General features: G+C 68.0%; 1 protein-coding gene across 7 annotated transcripts; it reads left to right on the top strand.

The window, feature by feature from the left end:
* Nucleotides 1–104: 104 nt before the first annotated feature.
* Nucleotides 105–11,685, top strand: ADAM8 (ADAM metallopeptidase domain 8). 7 transcript variants are annotated; one of them, XM_027960321.2, is made up of 24 exons: nucleotides 105–284; nucleotides 1,312–1,415; nucleotides 2,275–2,351; nucleotides 2,447–2,525; nucleotides 2,613–2,689; nucleotides 2,820–3,003; nucleotides 3,283–3,342; nucleotides 3,424–3,492; nucleotides 3,775–3,944; nucleotides 4,086–4,167; nucleotides 4,518–4,666; nucleotides 4,908–5,085; nucleotides 5,316–5,405; nucleotides 5,489–5,678; nucleotides 5,766–5,847; nucleotides 6,149–6,311; nucleotides 6,730–6,807; nucleotides 7,349–7,433; nucleotides 8,123–8,237; nucleotides 8,704–8,881; nucleotides 9,245–9,328; nucleotides 9,481–9,531; nucleotides 10,805–10,882; nucleotides 11,253–11,685. In XM_027960321.2, exons 1-24 carry the CDS (start codon nucleotides 239–241, stop codon nucleotides 11,301–11,303), a joined length of 2,520 nt encoding a protein of 839 aa, XP_027816122.2. In that variant the 5' UTR covers nucleotides 105–238; the 3' UTR covers nucleotides 11,304–11,685. The 7 variants fall into 7 exon arrangements, with proteins under 7 accessions (XP_027816122.2, XP_027816121.2, XP_042094528.1 ...); XM_027960320.2 differs by having other exon boundaries at nucleotides 9,478–9,531; XM_042238594.1 differs by having other exon boundaries at nucleotides 8,704–8,929.
* The last annotated feature ends 6,789 nt before the right edge of the window (nucleotides 11,686–18,474 follow it).

Here is an 18,474-nt window from a genome sequence, read left to right as displayed (position 1 = left end):
GACCTGGGAGGCGGTGGGGGCCCCGCCCCTCCCGGCACCCGAGGCGCCGATTGGCCGCGGCCCGGGGGCTGGTCGCCGCGGGTGGGGCGCGCGGGAAGGAGCCTGACTCGAGCGCAAGGCGAACCTCTGCGGGCGCAGCCGCGGCGGTACCTGCTCTCGCCGCCCTTCCCGGACCCCGGATCCCAGCGCTCGGGCCCCCGAAGGCCGACGCGCACCCCACGCCCACCGGACCCCCGCCATGCGCGGCCTCGGGCTCCTGCTGTTCGCCGCGCTGGGGCTGCAGGGTGAGGAGCGGGTCCCGCGCTGCCTGCACCGCCGCCTGGCCCGCGGCTCCCCGCGCGGGACTCTGGGCTCGTCTCGGGGAGTCGGCCAGTCAGCGGGGAAGCCAAGGCGGTGGACGCAGGGAACCTGCAAAAGGGAACTGTGTGGGTAAACGGTCAGCTGGGCGTTTCCTGCGCTGGAGGAGGGCCTTGCGGGGAAGTTCAGAGTGAAGGGCTGGCTGCCCCCCCGCCCCCCCCCCCCCCCCCCGGCTCCAATCCAGGGCCTGGGGGCTATTGCCCACCTTTGCTGGGAGCCCCAGCCTGCCGAGAAAGGAAGGACTAGGAGCCTCAGCCTGGAGCTGGGGGGTCGGGGACACCCCACGGAGTTGCCTGGCCACATGGGGACCTGCCTCTCTCTGGGGGTGCTGGCTGTGCTGCTGGCCTTTACCCCCACCCTGGCTCCCAAGAGCCTCCGTGGGTTCTGGGGCGAGGGCACTTCCCAGGCAGGCGCCCTCCCCTCGGCCTCTGTCCTGGAGCTTTGCCAAATGGTCTGACGGGGGACGACCACTAATGCTGGCAAGAAGGACCTCAGGGGTGAGGCCGGTGGCCAGCTCTGGGTCTGGGCTGTCCGGCTGGGTACAGGGCAGCTTCTAGCTTCAGGCTGGCTGAGCCCGGCGGAAGAGGGCTCTCGCTCTGCCTTCAGATGCAGCCCTGTGATCATGGAGATGAATGGGGCGGGCAGACCCGCTCCCCCCCACCCCCCAGGGCCTGTGTGCGTCCTGGCCCCTGAGGGGGGCGGTATCCAGGCCAACCTGGGCTCTGGGTGGCAGCTGGTGAGCTCCTAGACGGGCTGGCGCTGGGCAGCGTCTCTGGGCACCGCCCGGGTGGGGGTCCTGTGGTCTCTTTAAGGCAGGGTCCCCACTCCGGCTGGGGAGCCAGACCTCAGGGTCTGTGGTGATTCCCCCAGAGAAAGGGCCGTGCATGGCAGGCTGGGAAGGAACTCCCGGGGCAGGAGGGTGTGCTGTGCACTGCTGACCCCCCTCTCCTGCAGGGGTCGCCCCCGGGGCCGCCCTGCCCCACGTGGAGCAGTACGAGGTGGTGACGCCCCGGCGCCTGGGTGTACCCCGTGCTCGGCGGGCTCTGCCCTCCCGCCTGGTAAGTCTCGGCAGGATGCTGGCCCGGGGGTCCCCCCCACCCGCCTCAGAGCCCGTTTCCCACTGAGCAGGGTGATAGCTCCCTGTGTGCCCATGATTGTAGCAAGGGGGCTGAGGGCCGGGGGCTTCCAGGCTTTGGGCAGACTCCTGGGAGCTCACCTCCGCCCCAGCAGCCTGCCCCCTGCCCCCAGGCCTCAGCTTCTTCCGTCCTGCTCACCCTGGAGGCAGGGCTGCCTCAGGTGGCCCCGGCTGGCACAGCCCCGTCTTCCTTTCTGGAGCTCGCCAGCCGGGGCCCCGCCCCCGTTTCACTCTGAGACGTGGGGTGGTTCCGTGGGCTGCGTCGCTGACACCTCACCCGCCTCTCCCGGGTGTTGGAGCAGGGCTGGGATTCCCCAGGGCTGCCTGGGGGCATTCCTGTCGGGGTCTGCGCCTGCACATTTGCATGTGAGGGTGGAGACAGCCCTGACTTGACCTCTCTGTCCCAGGAGGAGCCGCCCACCGCCCACCGCCCACCGCCCTGGGCCCCTAGCCCCCTCTGCTGACTCTGAGCACATGGTCCTGGGGGGTCAGCTGCAGCCTGGGGGGGGGGGGGCTGGAGGGCGCAGGGCCTTGCAGGAGCCGGTCCCCTGAACAGAGAGGGCGGCCTGGCCCCCTTGTCCTGTCGGGGCTGGGGTCCTCCTCCCCCACGTGGCCTGGGAGGGGCGTTGTCCTCTCCCCGAGGCCTGAGGCCCAGGTCTGGGTGGAGCTGCCCGCCTGCCCCACGCCCTGGGTACAGCCCAAGCCCCCGCTGCCCCTCCAGGTTTGAGGTGGGCGTGGCTGGGCAGGGCCTCACCCTGGACCCCTCCCTGCCCCCTGCCCAGGGCCTGTACCCAGAGAGTGTCAGCTACGTCCTGGGGGCCCGAGGGCACACCTTCACCCTGCACCTTCGGAAGAACAGGTGAGCGCCCGTCTTTCCCCTGCCCCACACCTCTCTTTCTCCAGCCTCTCCTCTGCACCAGGGGCGGCCAGGGCACCACAGTGGCTCTTTTCCAGGGACCTGGTGGGCTCCGGCTACGCAGAGACCTACACGGCCACCAACGGCTCCCAGGTGACAGAGAAGCTGCAGAGGCAGGTAGGGCCCCCGTGCCCCTGCCCCAGGCCAGCAGCGGGGGCGGGGAGCCAGGCACGGGGGTGGGGTCCTCACACCCCCCTTCCGCAGGACCACTGCTTCTACCAGGGCCGCGTCGAGGGGCACCCGCGCTCGGCCGCCAGCCTCAGCACCTGCGCCGGCCTCAGGTGGGTGCTGCGGGCCAGGCGCCCCTCGCCCTCCAGAGGAGGGACTGGGGCCCAGGAGGAAGGCGTCTGCCGGGGTGGCAGTGGGGTCCCTGGGGCCACAGACTCAGAGCCTCGCTCGTCTCTGCCCCAGGGGCTTCTTCCAGGCGGGCCCCGCCGTCCACCTGATCGAGCCCCTGGCGGGGGCAGGGGAGGAAGGCCCGCACGCCCTGTACCTGGCGCAGCACCTGCAGCAGGAGGCTGGCACCTGCGGCGTCGATGACCGCAGCCTGGACAGAGTCCTGGGGCCGCGGGTGTCTGCAGCCCTCAGACCGCGGGTGAGTGGAGGCCCGACGCTTCCTGCCGGCTCTGCTTGGGCCCGCGCGCCCCCAGACTGCTGGCTGCTCAGCGACGGGGAGGGGGTGGGTGGGCCTGCGTCTGGCTCCGCCCCGAAGCGGCAGAGCCCCCGACCCCGCCCCCCACCACGGCTCCCCCAGTGCTGGCGAGGGCCGGGCGCCAGCTCCAGGCCCGGGAGGGGGTCAGCATGTGGCGATGGGCTGAGGACAGGAGGGCTGTGGCTAGTGGCTGACTGGATTCCTGTTACCGCTTCTCAAAAGTGGTCAGAACCCAGAGAGACCCGCTACGTGGAGCTGTTCGTGGTCACGGACAGCACGGAGGTACCTGGGGCGGGGGCGGGGCGCAGGGGGGATGGGCGGGGCGAGACCCTAGGCTGCCGCTGAGGGTCTGCCGTCCTCCAGTTCCAGCGGTTTGGGAGCAGAGAGGCCATGCGTCAGCGGGTGCTGGAGGTGGTCAACCACGTGGACAAGGTGGGCGCTACTTCCGCCCTGGGGGCTTCCAGCAGTGGCCGCTGGGACCCCTGGGCAGCTCGCGGCCAGCCCGACAGAAACCCTGCTGGACAGGAGGGTTGGAGGGGCGCTGGTGGCGGCCGGGCTGCAGGTAGAGCCGCCCGCCGGGGGAGGGGTTGCCGGGACCCTGCCCCAGCCCCAGCCTTCGAGACCCCTCGCATCACAGTGGACACCGCGGGGTCTCAGGCCCTCCGCCAGCCTCACCGCCAAGCCTGACCCTCGCGGTTCCCTGTCCCCTGGCAGCTCTATCAGGAGCTCAATTTCCGCGTGGTGCTCGTGGGCCTGGAGATGTGGAATGGTGGGGACAAGATTCAGGTCAGCTCCCAGCCCGACGCCACCCTGGACGACTTCCTGGCCTGGCGGACTCGCGAGCTGGTGGGCCGGCAGGCGCACGACAACGTGCAGCTCATCACGTGAGCGAGCTGGGGGGCGGGGCCACAGCGCCCCTGGGGGCGGGGCCTGGGGGCGGGGCCTGGGGGGCGGGGGCCTGGGGGCGGGGCCTGGGGCGCGGGCTTCGGGGCGCTGCTCTCCGGCGGACACTGCTCTGCTTCCAGCGGAGTCGACTTCACCGGGACCACCGTGGGACTGGCCAAGGTGTCCGCCATGTGCTCCCAGAACTCAGGGGCTGTAAACCAGGTGCGGGGGTCTGCGCGGGTTCGCCGGACAGAGGCTGTAGCCGGCCGCGCGGGGCGGGGGATGGGGGGGGGCGGTCGCGAGGCTGGGGCTTGACGCAGAGCACGTGGGGGGGGCGGGGCACTCAGGTCCGCGGCTCCGCCCTGTGCTGCGCCCTGGCAGGCTGAACGGCACTGATGCTGTTACTGTTACTTGTAATAATATTATCGTATATCTACTATTTGAAGAAGCGATGTTGGCGGGAGTACCGCCAAGCCTCTCAGCCTCCCTGGGGCGGACAGTGGGGGAGGAGCAGGCAGTGAGGTGGGGCATCAGACCTGGGAGCAGCCCCAGCCAGCACGGCCCCCCTGCAGGACCACAGCCTGAATCCCATCGGCGTGGCGAGCACCATGGCCCATGAGATGGGCCACAACCTGGGCATGGACCATGACGAGAACGTCGCCAGCTGCTACTGCCCGGTGCCACGGGAGGGTGGCGGCTGTGTGATGGCGGCCAGCATCGGGTGAGGCTCCGACAGGGCCCCAGGCTGGGGGTGCTGTCAGCACGCAGAGCTGGCTCCACCCACCCTCCTGATAACAGGGACGCCCCCCAGCTCCCAGTACCCCAGGGAGCCCTCCTGATAACTGGAAGCCCTCCTCCGCCAGTTCCCAGTACCCCAGGGAGCCCTCCTGATAACAAGGACGCCCCCCAGCTCCCAGTACCCCAGGGAGCCCTCCTGATAACTGGAAGGCCCCCCCCCCCAGCTCCCAGTACCCCAGGAAGTTCAGTCACTGTAGCCGGGCCGACTTGGAGACGTTCCTGGAGAAGCGACGCACAGCCTGCCTGGTGGACACCCCAGACCTTGACCGGCTGGTGGGCGGCCCTGTGTGCGGAAACGGGTTCCTGGAGCGTGGGGAGCAGTGTGACTGTGGCCGCCCTGAGGTACAGAGCTGAGCACCGCCTCCCTCCGCTGTCTGGGCTCCTGGGCCAAGTTCCCATCTGCAGGCTGGGAGTCTGCTCCCGACCCCTGGGTGCCCTGCACACCTGGCCACACCCTGAAACGACCGGCAGGGCTGCTGGGTGGGAACGGCCAGTCTTCCCACTGCCGGGGCAGGGGTCCCGGTGTGCAGCCCACTTGGACCTTCGCTGTCGCCCGCCCCCCCCCCCCCCAGGACTGTCAGAACCGCTGCTGCAACGCCAGCACCTGCCTGCTGGCCGAGGGGGCCGAGTGTGCCCACGGCGCCTGCTGCCACGAGTGCAGGGTGAGCCTGGGGCCCGGGCTCAGGGCAGGTGTGCGTGCTGGGGGCCTCCTGTTCCCATGGTGATCTTGGCCACCTGGAACCAGGTGAAGCCGGCTGGAGAGCTGTGCCGCCCCGCGAAGGACCAGTGTGACCTTGATGAGCACTGTGATGGCCGGCGGCCCGCGTGCCCTGAGGATGCCTTCCGGGAGAACGGCACACCCTGCCCAGGGGGCTACTGCTACAACGGGGCCTGCCCGACACCGGCCCAGCGCTGCCAGGACTTGTGGGGGCCAGGTGAGGGGGGCACAGCTGCGGGACCGTCAGGGAGGTGAGGGTGGCAGCGGGTCCCGAGCCGGAGGACTGACCCACTCTTGCCTGCAGGCTCGCGGGTGGCAGTGGAGACTTGCTTCCGCTACAGCATCTCCGAAGGCTGCGGGGCTGGGGTCCCCTTGCAGTCCGGCAGGTGAGCATCCCTTGTGGCCCAACTCCCCTGGGGCCGGGGCCCGGGATGTCCCCCTCCCTGGGGCCACAGGAAGGTCCTCTGCACAAAGGAGTCTGGGGCTGAGTCGGGGCCTCTCGGATGGCGGGGGTGGGGGGGCCACCCTGCCCTGTGGGACCCTCGGCCCGAGCCGTTGTAGGAGGGCTGGGCCCTGGGGCTGAGGTGTGGAGGCCTGTGGCCGCCTGGGGCCTCGGAGCTCCTGGCGCGCTGAACCTGGAGCAGGAAGCCCCACAGAGCAGCCCCAGGCTCGTCCCTCTGTCCCCAGGGTCAACAAGTGCGGCACTCTCTTCTGCGAGGGGGGACAGGACCCCCCGGAAGGCCGACACTGCATCCTCACCACCCCCTCAGGCACTTGCCGAGCTGTCGTCCAGGATGGCAGCACTGCGTATGAGCCGGTGCCCAAGGGCACCAAGTGTGGCGAGGAGCAGGTGGGCCAGACACGCCTCCTGGTCAGGCCGCTGGGCTCGGGGCAAGCTTGCAGGGCCCAGAGCAGGGCTGTGGCAGCTGCTGGAGCGCTCTGCCCCGGGTAGAAAGTCAGAAGGCGCACGGGGCTGCGGGAGAAGCCCCCGGAGTGAATGGGTTTGAAGACGGTCTGCGAGGCCTGGGGGTGGGCAGGGGGTCCTCTGGCCCTGGTGGCCGCAGACAGCTGGCTGGGCGCAGTCCTTTCCCACGGCTGAGGTTGGCCAGCAGATGACCTGCAGGCGGGGCCGTCGAGAGGGTGGGGGCTGTGGCCTGGACCCCCAGAGCCCAGATGCAAGGGGGGGGCAGCTCTGGCTGGCGGTGGAGACGGGTGCTGCAAGCAGGGGCCCCGGCCGGCCGCCTCAGGAGGCCCCCGCTGTCCTCCAGGTTTGCTGGGACGGCTTCTGCCGGGGCCTCCACGTGTACAGATCCAGGAACTGCTCCGCCCGGTGCAACAGCCACGGGGTACGTGGGCCCAGGGCACAGCCCGCCAGCAGCCCGCCAGCAGCCCTCTGGGCTTGAGAGATGTGCTGGCCGCGCTTGCCGCCCCCCCCCCCCCCCCCCCCCCCCCCCCCCCCCGCCCCCGGCCCTGAGACAGACAGAGGGCCAAGGCTGGCGCCCTGGGGGCGTCAGGAGCTGCCGGGCCCTCCCGAGGCGGGGACTGTAGGGGATCTCCTGGGTGTCAGAGCCGGTGGACACATGGGCAGAACAGTCAGGTGTGAAGCATCCGGTTCTGAGGTCTGACCCTGGGAAGGCCCGGGCCCCAGGGCTGTGCCCTCCTGCATCCCCTCCTGGGGAGGAAAGCCCACCGCCATGCCACCCTGCCCCCCGCGGCGATGCCTGCTTTGCTCAGAAAGCCCCGCAGTGTCTGGGAGGGCCGCAGCTGTCGGCACCTGGGAGGAAACCTGGTGGTGGCGGTCCTAGACACCCCGCCTGTCCTCTGCCGGGGGCCCCGGGCAGCGCAGCGCGTGGGGTCCCGAGGCCCTGACACCCGGCTGCCCCCCAGGAGTGCGACCACAAGGACCGGTGCCACTGCTTCCCGGGCTGGGCCCCGCCCCGCTGTGCAGAGCCGCTGTCCGACCTGCATGCAGGTAGGCTGGGCGGGCCCTGTCTGTCCACACGCTCTCAAGCCTGACGGGGTCTGGTCCTGCCTTTCCTCAGACCACCTGGGCAGGGCTGAGAGGAGGCCGCGTGCCCCTGAATTGTGACGGGCCTGTGCAGGGTGTGGCCTTGCAGCCTGACCGCACGGGTCCAGGGCGGCCCTCCCCGAGAAGGGAGGCCTGTCCCAGGAGGAGGGCTGCAGGCGGCACGGGCCGCTCCTTGCTGGGTCCTTAACCCACTCTGGGCCCAGGACACTGGCCTCCCAGCCCCACACTATCCCCCACTGAACGCAAGGACGTGCACAGCACTGCGGCCCCCGGGGCCTGGCCTGGCCACGCCTGCATCACTAGGGCCGAGGGCCACCTGCCACCAAGCCCCCGCCCGAGGCCACCCGCCAAGACCCCCAACCAGGCCGCCTGGCACCAAGCCCCCGACTGGTCCCCCGGGACCCTGGAGCGCCAGTGTCAGGCACCAGGTCTCAGAGCTTCAGGGCCTGGGCTTTGGAGGGGTGTGGCCAGGATTCTGACTGTTGGCTTCCCCAAGGAGGTGGTCCCCTTCTCGCCCCTCCTCAGCTCCAGGCTGGCCTGGCCAGTGCTGAGTTGCCGTCGGGCCCTCCTGGTCCCTGCTGCCTCAAGCCAGTTCCGGCCCTGGTAATGCCTGGCCTTCTGTGCCCCCACAGCTCCTGGGAGCCTCCGAACACGTGTGCTGGTGGGTGTGGGCGCCCTGGTGCTGCTGGTGCTGATCCTGGCGGGCGTGCTCATCTACCGCAGGGCCCGGAGCCCGGTCCGAAGGAGGTGGGGGAGCTGTGCTCTGGGCTCATAGGACGTCAGCGTGTGCAGGGCCAGTCGCCTGCCCGTGCTGTTGCGGGGAGAGGGGACCCCGTGGTGGGGGCCCCGCCCTGGGCCCCTGCCTTCTGCCGGGGATCAGGTTGGGCTGTGGGGACAGGTTGGTGACGGGGAAGCTCAGAGAAGGCCGCACCGGCCCCCTGCCTGGGGGTGACACTTCACTCTGAGCCCGCTGTGTGGGGACCTCAGCCCGTGCCGGCTGCAGCAGGACACGCCTGCTAGTGGCCTCCAAGCCCCCTGCCCTGGGCCTGGCCCGACCCCAGAGCTCTCCCTGTGGGGCTGTGGCCCGCACACCCCGCGGGGCGGCTGCAGCTGAGCGGTCTGGGGCCAGGCCGGGGTCCTCATGCACAGGATCCTCAATTCCCTGGGCTGAATCCTGAGGCCAGGACACACTGACCCATCTTATTTCTCCTAGGAATGTGGCACCCAAGACGGCCATGGGGCTCTCCAACCCGCTGTTCCATGAAGGGCTCAGCAAGCCTGCGAAAGGCAGGGCTCAGGCTCCCCCCGGGGCCTCCCCAGAGCCGGCCCCGCCCGCCCAGCCCCCCAAGCCCACAGCTTCCTCGGTGACCCCTAAGCGACCGCCCCCTGCTGTAAGCGCCAGCCATCCCAACAGACTCCAGGCCACCCCCAAATCTCAGGTTCACGAGGCTCAGAGTGGCCCCCATGACTCCCGTTTGGAGGCAAAACCAGGCTCTAGGACAAGGGGTCTGAAGAGCCGCCTGAGCCGGGGGCGCGGAACCGAGCCTGAGGCTCAGAGCCTCCGCACCGGCGGTCCCAGGGTGGTCGGGAGGCGCCCCAGGAGGAGGCGCAGAGGCTGCCAGCACCTCCCTGTGACCCCAGGGCTGGGGGAGGGGCCAGAACCTTGGGTCCTCAGCGGGTGGGGGGCAGCTCTGAGCCAGGCCTCTCTGGTGCGGTTGCCCTGGGAGACCCAGGCTCACGCCCGTTCCCTTCAGCCTCCAGGCTCCCTTCAGCCTCCAGCCGCCACGGCCAGACCACCGTCCCCGCTTCCTGTGTACCCCCAGCAGGCCCCGGGCCAGGTGAGCCGGGAGGGGCACACTGCGGGCCCCAGGGGGAGGAGGGTCTGTGGCTGCACTTGGTGGGCCAGGCGCCCAGTCTGGCAGCCCAGCGAGGACATGAAGAGCACCCAGGGGGCCTGGGGGTTCTGACTAGTCCTCCCCACTCCCAGCAGCTCAGACCTGCTCCTCCCGCCAAGCCCCTTCCGGTGCTGAAGCCAAAGCAGGTGAGAGGGCCATGGGGAGGAGCCCAGGGGCACCGTGGGCTCCACCTCCCTTCTTTCAAGGCTTCCGCGGTTTGGGAAAAGTCTCTCCCAAACGTGAGTCTCTGGCGCCCCAGCAGGCCCCCTGCCTTGGGGCGCGTGTGGGAGGCCCTTCTACCCACCGTGAGGTCCGGCTCTGGTGGGTTGCCTCCATTGCTGGGAGCACTGGTGAGGTTCCTACACACCCCTGGACACACTCTCACCTCCCCGCAGGCGGGGGCTCCCCGGCTCTGACAGCCGGTGAGGCCTGGAAGACCAGGCTCGCTCTCCCCGCCCCGGGCCGGGGCTTTTCCCACCAGGCGTCCTGTGGGCCCGTGTCAGCCTGTCCGTCCCCGGTGGTGTGGAGACATCACCGGTTGCAGTGGTGTCTGTGGGGACTGGAATCACTGTTAGAGCCCTCTTCCCTTTGTGGTTAAAGCTTGGAGGTGTTTGGAGAGACGCCAGCCCAGTTCCTCCTCAAGCTAACCCACGGGGCCTCTGATGGCGGGTCTCGCCCGGGACAACCGTTACTGCGGTGTTTAGCCAATGAAGATTCCCTATTTCTCTTTTCAACTTTTTATGTTGAGTTAATTTTAGAGTTACAGTAAAGTTACAAGAAAAAGTCTTTGAAGTTTTAGGAGGGGTTTTGACAGGCCAAACAGGGGCGGGGGTTGGGCAAACAGATTTCCGGCCCAGGAAGCAGAGGCAGCCAGGGAACTGCGCTAGAGAAGAAAGTGCAGGCCGCCCCCATCCCTCAGCCCCCAGCCCCACTCAGCAGGGCCCTCTGGGTGCTGGGCCGCACCCCACCCTGGCCTGGGCCGAGCAGGGCTCCTGCTAGAGACCTTCCTTCCCCACCCCAGCCTAGGTTGCCCCTGGAAAGGTGAAATGCAAACGAACGCACATTTTAGTGGCGAATCCTTGCTTTTAGACCTTCCAAAGACCTACATTCTGGCAATTTAAGAGCTTTTCCTGGGTAGTGTTGGGGTGGGGTGAGGCAGGGAGTTGAGGGAGGGGGCAGGATGGTGAGGTGACCTGACAGGCCCAGGCATGGGGGCCCTGCCACGCTTGGGTTTCATTCAAGGGCAGTACCAGGCAGGGTGGGGACCGTGTTGAGGGCAATTTTCTGTAGAGAGAGCTCAGCCCAGAGAAGCCTGCAGGCCAGTCTGGGGCCGAGCACAGCACCCAGGGAACTTCCTAGAAGTGTTGGGCAGACAGCACCCGGCACTGCCAGCCATCAGCTGTGTCTCCATCCTCCCAGGTCATCAAGCCGACCTGTGCTCCCCCATTGCCACCCGTCAAGCCTGGAGCTAGAGGGGCCCAGCCTGGACCCACTCAGGTGAGGCCCTCACTGCCAGATCAGGGCCCACCGGGTGGGGCAGAGCTTGCTCACTTCCCCCACTAGAGGCCATAACCTCTGCTCTGTACTCTGTCAAAGGGCTTTTCAATGCTTACTGCTTCTTCTGGCTGCTAACGTCTTTTTCTGCACGTTAGCGTAGCACGTGTAAGCACGGAAGTCTCCTGCTTCTGGATGGAGAACAGACTTCTTGATAAAGCATCAGCTGTTAATATCCAGGGCTGTTGCCACTCTGAGCAGTCACGGTTTTGGATGAAATGAGGATCCAAATTTTGAGAAAAGTGAAAGGAAGTTAATTCAGTTGTGCTCTTGGTAGCAGATGGCCTTTACTATGTTTTTTTCCCTCCCCAAGGAAGCTGTTGACCCGAAGGTTGCTCTGAAACCCCCTGTCCAGAGGAGGTGATGGGGCAAAGCACCCTGAGGGGCATCCGTGCACCTGTCTGGATGTTGCCTGCGGTCTGTGACCTCACCAGCAGCAGCAGCAGATGCAGCCGCCTGGCCCCAGGCCCTCCACTCCGTCAGGGCCTGAGGACTGTCTGAGCTGTCCTAAAGGAAGCGCTAGCTCTTCTGTGTCTCAAGGTCACAGCCTAGGGCCTCTGGACCGGGACTCCCTGGCTGGGCCGTCAGCTGCTGTCCTGACCTGGGGAAGGAGGCGGGGGGAGGCCAGCCCCTCCTCAACCACGTGTGTCTTCAGACGGCCACTGGTGTCTTATCTGGGTTCCTGAAAACGGCGCACGTTCAGCAGGGATCAAAAATTTAATAAAATGTTTACATTTTACGATTAAGTTATTGATCAAGTTTTAAATGACGGCAAGTTTTTACTAGATCAGTGTAAAGGGCTGCATGCGAAACAGCGTGGAATTTAATTTATAAGACGTGACTTCGAGGCTTCTTGAGACAGAAGTGTGAATGTTGCTCAGTCGTGTCCGACGCTGCGCCCCCTGCACGGCAGCGCGCCGGGCCGCCCGGCCCTGCACCGTCGCGGGGACCCCCCCCAAGCCTCACCGCGCCGGGCCTGGCTTTCCCTGCCCAGCCCGAGCCTCACCTGCGCGCACCGCCCTTCCGGCCCCGCCCGGAATTCCGGTCCCACAGGCGCTTCCGGCGCCGTCGCCCGGCAACGGCCAGCAGCTGCCCGCGCCGCGCCGGGGGCCCGCATGCTGGGCGCCGCCAGGCCGCGCCCCCCCGGCCCCGCCGCCGCCGCCGCCGCCCGGCGCCCTCCGCGGCCTCTACGCCCGGCTGGACGCGCTGCCGGTCGGCCGCCGCAAGCGCCACCTGGCCCGGGACTTTAGCGACGGCGGTGAGGGCCCGGGGGCCGGGGGGCCCTGCCCGGGGGTCCAGGCCGAGAGCCCAGCGCTCGTCCGCCTCGGCCAGCGGGAGCCGCGGGGCCTGGTTGGCGGGACGGCCAGGCGAAGGCCCCCGCGCGCTGGGCTCCCTGCGAAGCCGGGGCGTCCAGGCCCCCGGGGAGGGGCGGGAGGGCCGCTGCCTCGATGGCCTTGGGGGGAGGAGTGGGGCGGCAAGGGTGGGGGCAGGAGTTCCTCACGCCCCACCCCCGCCTGCCCCGGGGGTCCCCTAGCAGCTCCTCGGAGCCCGCTGGCCCTCACGGTCCTCCCGCCGGGGCGCCCACACCCTGCGGGGGCTCCCCGGGACCCCCCTCTATCCTCCTCCGTGTGGAGGCCCTGGGGGACGAATGCTGCAAACATCCGGGGGCCCTGGGCCCACCCCACACCCCTGCCCGCCGCGCCCCAGTGATGCTGGCGGAGGTCGTGAAGCTCTTTCGCCCGCGGCTGGTGGTCCCCACCTGCAGCAGAGGCCAGAAGCGCAGCAACTGGAACGTTCTCAACAGGCAGGGCTCCGAGCGGGGCTTTCCGCCCCGCCTTGCCTGCGGGGCCCACTCCTCGCTCCGCGAGGCTGGCCTGCGTGGGCGGCCCCCACGCTGGGGACAGGTTCTCAGGCTGCATCCCTGCCGCGGGCTTCCCTGACACACTGTCCAGTTCCACTTGATGCTCCTGGGGGCTCCCCACCAAGAGGCCAGCAACAGTCAGCTTGAGACACGCTCTGCAGGGCGTTATCCTGCCTGCTGACCTCGCCTCTCAGGCACTCACCCGCCAAAAATTCTGGGTGCCCGACTGCTCAGGCCCAGCAGACACAGCAGTAAATGGGCCCAGCTAGTCGAGAGGGAAGACAGATAAGTGAGGAGACGGGGCCGGTGTCAGTTGTGACAAGTCACGTGAGGACACAGGCAGGACCACAGGAAGTGACAGCAAGCGGTGAGGGGGCGATCTGGGGCTTACGAGAGGCTGCAGTGGGGAGGCCGTGCGGAGCCGCCAAGGGCCCTTGGAGGACCCTGCCCGAGGGGACAGTGCCTTAGCCGGCTTGAGGCCTGGCAGGTTCTGGTGGGACTTACTCGGAGGGGAGAGAGACTAGGGGAGACAGAGGTGGGGTGGCAGCTGCCCCCACCCCCAAAGCCTGCAGAGGGCAGCAGCTGCGGCAGCCTGTGGGAAGTCAGGCTCTGAGCACCCTGGAGGTGAGTGCGCGGGACACCTGCTCAGAGCCGAGGAGCCTCAGGAGGATGAGTGCTGCCTAGACAGGCAGCGGGGAGCCTGGGACTCGGCCGGCCTGAAGGCGCAGCGCGCTGTGCCCCGGGAGCCCGGGGTGGCAACTGGGGACGAGATGGCCCCAGGCCTCTGTGGGTGCGGGGGCCGGAAGGCACCCCAGTCCAGCCGCTCCGCACGAGGTGGGCGTGCCCGCTGGGCCTCCGGTCTCAGGCTGCACCCACTGCCTCTGCAGGAATGCCTTCCACAAGCTGGGTCTCAGCGTCTCGGAGGAGGAGATCCGAAAGGTGGTCGTCAACACCCCTGGGGCCATCAGGCCCATCCTGAGTGCAGTGAGGGACGAGGTGGAGGCCAGCGAGGACTCGCCCGGCATGGCTGCACACGTGGCTACCGCCGCGTGGCCGTGGCCTCTGCTCTGTTGGGACACGGGCTCGTTGCCTGACGATGAGAGTAAAACCAGCAAGTAAGTGGGGGCGAGGCCCCGTGTCCCCGTGCCCGGCCGGCCTGCGTCCCTTTTCAGAAGCGCTCGGGTCCAGGCCGTGCCCTCTCCTCCGGGGAGCCCGTCCCCCTGCCCATCTGTGACGGGGACACCGGCAGGCCTGCGGACGAGGATGGAGTCAGCCCCTCCCGGGGGTCTCACAGCACAACGGTGGAGCCCCTTGCAGGAAGCAGGATGCTCCTGTGGTGACGCTGGTGGGTGGGGCTCGCCTCCCCTGCACAGGCTGGGGGTGTCCAGACCACCGCCTCACGCCTGCCTCGTGTGGGGCCCTGCGCCTGGCAGACCACCCTGCCCCGCACTGGGGCGGCACCCAGCGGGAGGGAAGCACCTCGCTCAGAGGGAGCCCTGCTTCCGTCACCCCCCGCAAGGCCATGTGAGGTGGCCGTCGTCCGGGTTCATGGGTCGCTTCTCTGAATGAGGAGGCCGTTCAGAGGTGTGGCGGGCTGCACCTGTGGACCAGCTCAGGCCCTACATGGCCACAAAGCACGGCCCCTACCTGAGCTGGAGGCTGGAGCTGACAGGTCCGGTGGTCTCGCAGGCCTGCTGAGCCCCTCGGCGTGCTCTGGGGCGGAGACCCATTGGAGTCAGAGGGCTCCAGAGAAGATGGGCCATTGTGCACACAGAGGGTGGGCTCCGGATCGAACCCTCTGCACCGCCCCCACTGGCCGCCCGCCCGCCCGCCCGTTAAAGGCCCGCCTGCTGCTAAAGTCCCGTGCCCGCCTTTCAGGTGCCCAGCCCGGGAGCCCTGGCGCCGCCTGGACCCTGGGCTGCTGCAGTGGCTGCTGGAGGAGAAGGAGCGGGCGCTGGTAGTCCTCCAGGAGACCGTCAAGGTACAGGCCTAGGCACCCCTCCAAGTAGCTTGGACCAGCATGCGGTGAGGCGGGGAGCAGCCAGGCAGGGCCCCGGCCGGCGGGGGGCCCGAGAGCATATCCCAGAGATAGCCAGAAGCAGAGGGGAGACTGACCACCCAGCCTCGCCTGTCATCACGCCAGGGACCACGAGTCAGGGGCTGCAGACTCACAGGCCTTGCCACCCGGACATACTGGACGGCAGGCTCGAGGGCCCTGGGGCCCAGGCAGGGAGCAGAAGGCAGCTCCCTAAGACGCAAGCCTGGTTCTGGGGGTGTATGCCTGTTCCCCCTCTCGCTGAGGGTCTCCAGCACTCCCGGGTTCAGGAGATGCTCGGGTCCCGTCACTGCCATTCAGCAACCCCCACGTGTTCTGTTGGGCGTCCAGGCTGCATGTTTGGACCCGAGACAGCGGGGGTGGGGCGTGCAGGCCGCGCAGCCTCGGGTTTGGAGGAGCTGGAGAAATGGTGATGACAAAGCGGTTCCTGCTGGCTCCGCAATCGACGCAGCTTTTTTGAGGAAGCAGGAAGGTGGCGTCATCCTGTGGTTTGCATCTGCTGGACGGCAGGGAGGAAGCCCTGTCTCAGCAAGGCCCCTTGCTGTCCTCACGCCTGCCTGGCTCTGGGCCCTGTGCTGACACGGAGGCACCGCCCCCGTGGGCCACAGAACAGCGCAGTTTGAACCGCATGGTGTTCACTAGATGGGCACCACGACGCTGTGGTCTGCGCTGCAGTTGCGACAGTCAGACTGTCTGCCGGTTTTGACTTGGGGGAGGGGTTGGTGCCCCCCACACACACACCACCAGATTGATCAAGGGCCAACTGCATTTGATTTTTGAAACCCAGAGGGCAAGACAGCTCACCTGCTGTTTGGTGGTGACACAGTTGAGTTCCGGTCCCGTGACTGTCGCTGACATCAGATAAAACAGATGCGGGCGGGGGCAGGGGGTGCCGAGGGGCAGCATCCTGGGGCTGACAGGGTTGGGGGGGTGCCGGGGTCCCAGCCTCCAGCGTCAGCTGAAACAAGGCAGCGCCCAGCTTCGGGACGCCCCTGCCCTTGACGCTCACCGCCGAGGGGCAGTGCGGCCAGCCATGGTGTGCTGGCACGCAGGGCCCTCGGAGGGTCGGTCTGCTGAGACGCCGGCCCCCTGCCTCAGCCAGTGGGAGCCCTCTGTCCTCTGGACACGTGTTCAGGGGCAGACGAACTTCCAGATCTGTTCACTCTTACTGCTGGGGCATGGCAGGCGCTCTCCTTCCAGGAGGGGAGTTTATGCCCTGGCCTTGATTGGGAGAGGCTGGGGGGCAGCAGCTGTGCGTGAGGACAGCTGAGCAGGAGCCCCGGGCGGGCGGTCCTCGACCATCTGTCTGCACGGGGACATGTTCTCAGCTGTTTCCCTTCAGAAGTGACCCCTGCATATGAGGCTGTCCCCTCGGCAGGCTTGCTCCGAGGACCTGCCCAGCCCGGCTGAGCCGCTGGGCAGGGCTGCAAAGGGAACCGGCCAGGAGGCTCCTTGGGTCTTGGGCAGCCCCTCCCTCTCCTGGCCTGCCCTCTTTCACCTGGGGTCTCAGGCTCATTTCAGGGGCCCACGTTTCTGCCCAGAGTGGCCTGCTTGAGGGCCTTTGGTCTGATCGCTGATGGTGTGGCCTTGCAGGGAGGCTGGCTGGACACTCAGCCTGGGGCTGAAGCTGCCCACCACAGGAGTGTGGACAGGCGTCCCTCGGGTGTGTGTGCCTGCAGGTTCTGCAGATGAAGGTGGCCAGGCTGGAGCACCTGGTGAACCTGAAGGACCAGTGGATCGGAGCGCTCACGCAACAGGGGGACCAGCCCCCTGGCAGGGGTACCCCGGGGCCAGAAGGGCCCCTTCCCCTGTCCACCAGACTCCGACCTCGAGCCCACTTGGAACTCCCCTAGACTGGGTGTTTCTGGGTGTGGCCACACACTGTCCATAGAGTGGAGAACCACGGATGGTCTGAGCCAGCTTGTCCACAAGCAGAGGCCTGGCCCATCCCAGCTGCCCAGCCGATGTGGCCCGAGGTTCCCCTGCTGCCCCCTACCCCCCTGCCTCCTCCCCCCAAGAAGACCAGTTTGGACATGAAGATGGGTCTGGTTCCCTGGAGCCCCTGAGCTGTCCCGGCATCACTGTGAGCGTGGAGCGTCTGTGGGCAGTTGTGTGCTGGGGGCAGTGGGGTGGGGGCAGCGTCGCAAGTCAGCCAGCCTGCCGTCCCGGGAGCCCTGGGGAAACAGCTTGCAGGAGGTTGTGCTCCCTGAAGGGCGCCTGTGGGGACCTCACGGTGGTCACCCGACACGGCCAGTCACCCCTTCTTGCTCTGGAAGTTTTGGGGGTCAAGGCGGAGCCAGGACCTGCAAGATGGGCTCCCCCATGTATGTGGGGCCCTGGCCCTGGGTGGGGGCGTCAGGGTGGGGGCCAGGGAGTCCTGAGATGGCGAGGTTGGGGGGCAGGGGGCTGTGTCCTGTCTGTCCTGTGTCCTGGCACTTGTGCCTTCCTGCTCCAGCATCCTGGGTACTCACCCACCCCACCCCCTGCCCCCAACAACTGACTCACTGACCCTCCTCCCCGAATACACTCACACGCCCCGGGCCCCTGCAGGGTTTCAGGAAGTAGCGTCAGAGCAGAAACCTCCGTTGGTTTCGGAGCTGCTCTGAGTCAGCCCCACGTCCTCCCTGAGTCAGACGTGCAGCCCTGACCCCACTGCATGGGTCTGCCCCCCAGGCTTGGAAGGACCCGGGGTTTGAGGCGGAGAGTCTGCTTCCTCCTCCACGGATGGCCTGTGGAGGCTGGTTGCAGGGGGTCGCCCAGGAGGGGCCATCTCAGATTTCTCCTGGGCACACCCTCGCCCCTGGAGAGGAGCCCCAGGATGTGTCTAGGGGCAGGTCCGGGCTGCAAGCAGCTCCTGCCGCTCCAGCATCAGGAGCCGCAGAGGGAGATGGGCTCCGCAGCCCAGCGTGCAGTGTCTCGGGGCTGGGGGCAGGAGTGGGCTCACCAGGGCACAAGGCGGGGGGGCCTCTGGAGGACCGTGCCCCCCACCCTGCCAGCTGAAGGCTCTGTGCCACTTGCAGGGGCAGGAACACAGAGGAGCAGCCAGGCTGGGGGTCGGGCACAGGGCACACTGATTCAGCCTGGCCGGTGGCCGGGTGGCTGTGTGCTGGGCGGTGGGTTATGGGCAGAGCTGGCCAGGCCTGGGCCCTGGGGAGAAGCAGAGGCAGGCTGTCCCTGGAAGAACATGAGGTGAGGCTGCTCTGTGGCCACCCGCTGACCCGAGCTGCCCGTGCCGTCCGCTCACTGCTGCTGGCCAGGGGCAGCTGTCTGCTGGTAGAGGCCTGGGTCACTGTGAGTTCACCCCAGCTTTCCCCTCGAACCGTGGGTGTGGAGACAGCCCCTGGGGGTTAGTGATGTTAAAGTCAGGCTGCCCATGCCCTGCAACCAGGACGCAGACACCAACGCCTGTTAGGTGTCCGCCTCCACAGGCGCGGGTGGACACCGGGGGGCCTGGCGTGTCATCTGGCAGATCTTTTTGCACGTGTGATTTCACGATTTTAAAAACATTTTTAAGGGGAGACCCTTGGAGGTGCAGAGACGTGCACGACATCCTTCAGGCCCACAGCGACCCCGCCTGCCCAGGATGGGCAGAGGCAGCTTGCCCCCGGGCCTCCCCAG

This window comes from Ovis aries, chromosome 22, assembly GCF_016772045.2.
Source record: "Ovis aries strain OAR_USU_Benz2616 breed Rambouillet chromosome 22, ARS-UI_Ramb_v3.0, whole genome shotgun sequence".
NCBI lineage: Eukaryota > Metazoa > Chordata > Mammalia > Artiodactyla > Bovidae > Ovis > Ovis aries.
Note: the sequence above shows the minus strand (reverse complement) of the source record. Positions and strands in the feature narration are given on the sequence as shown.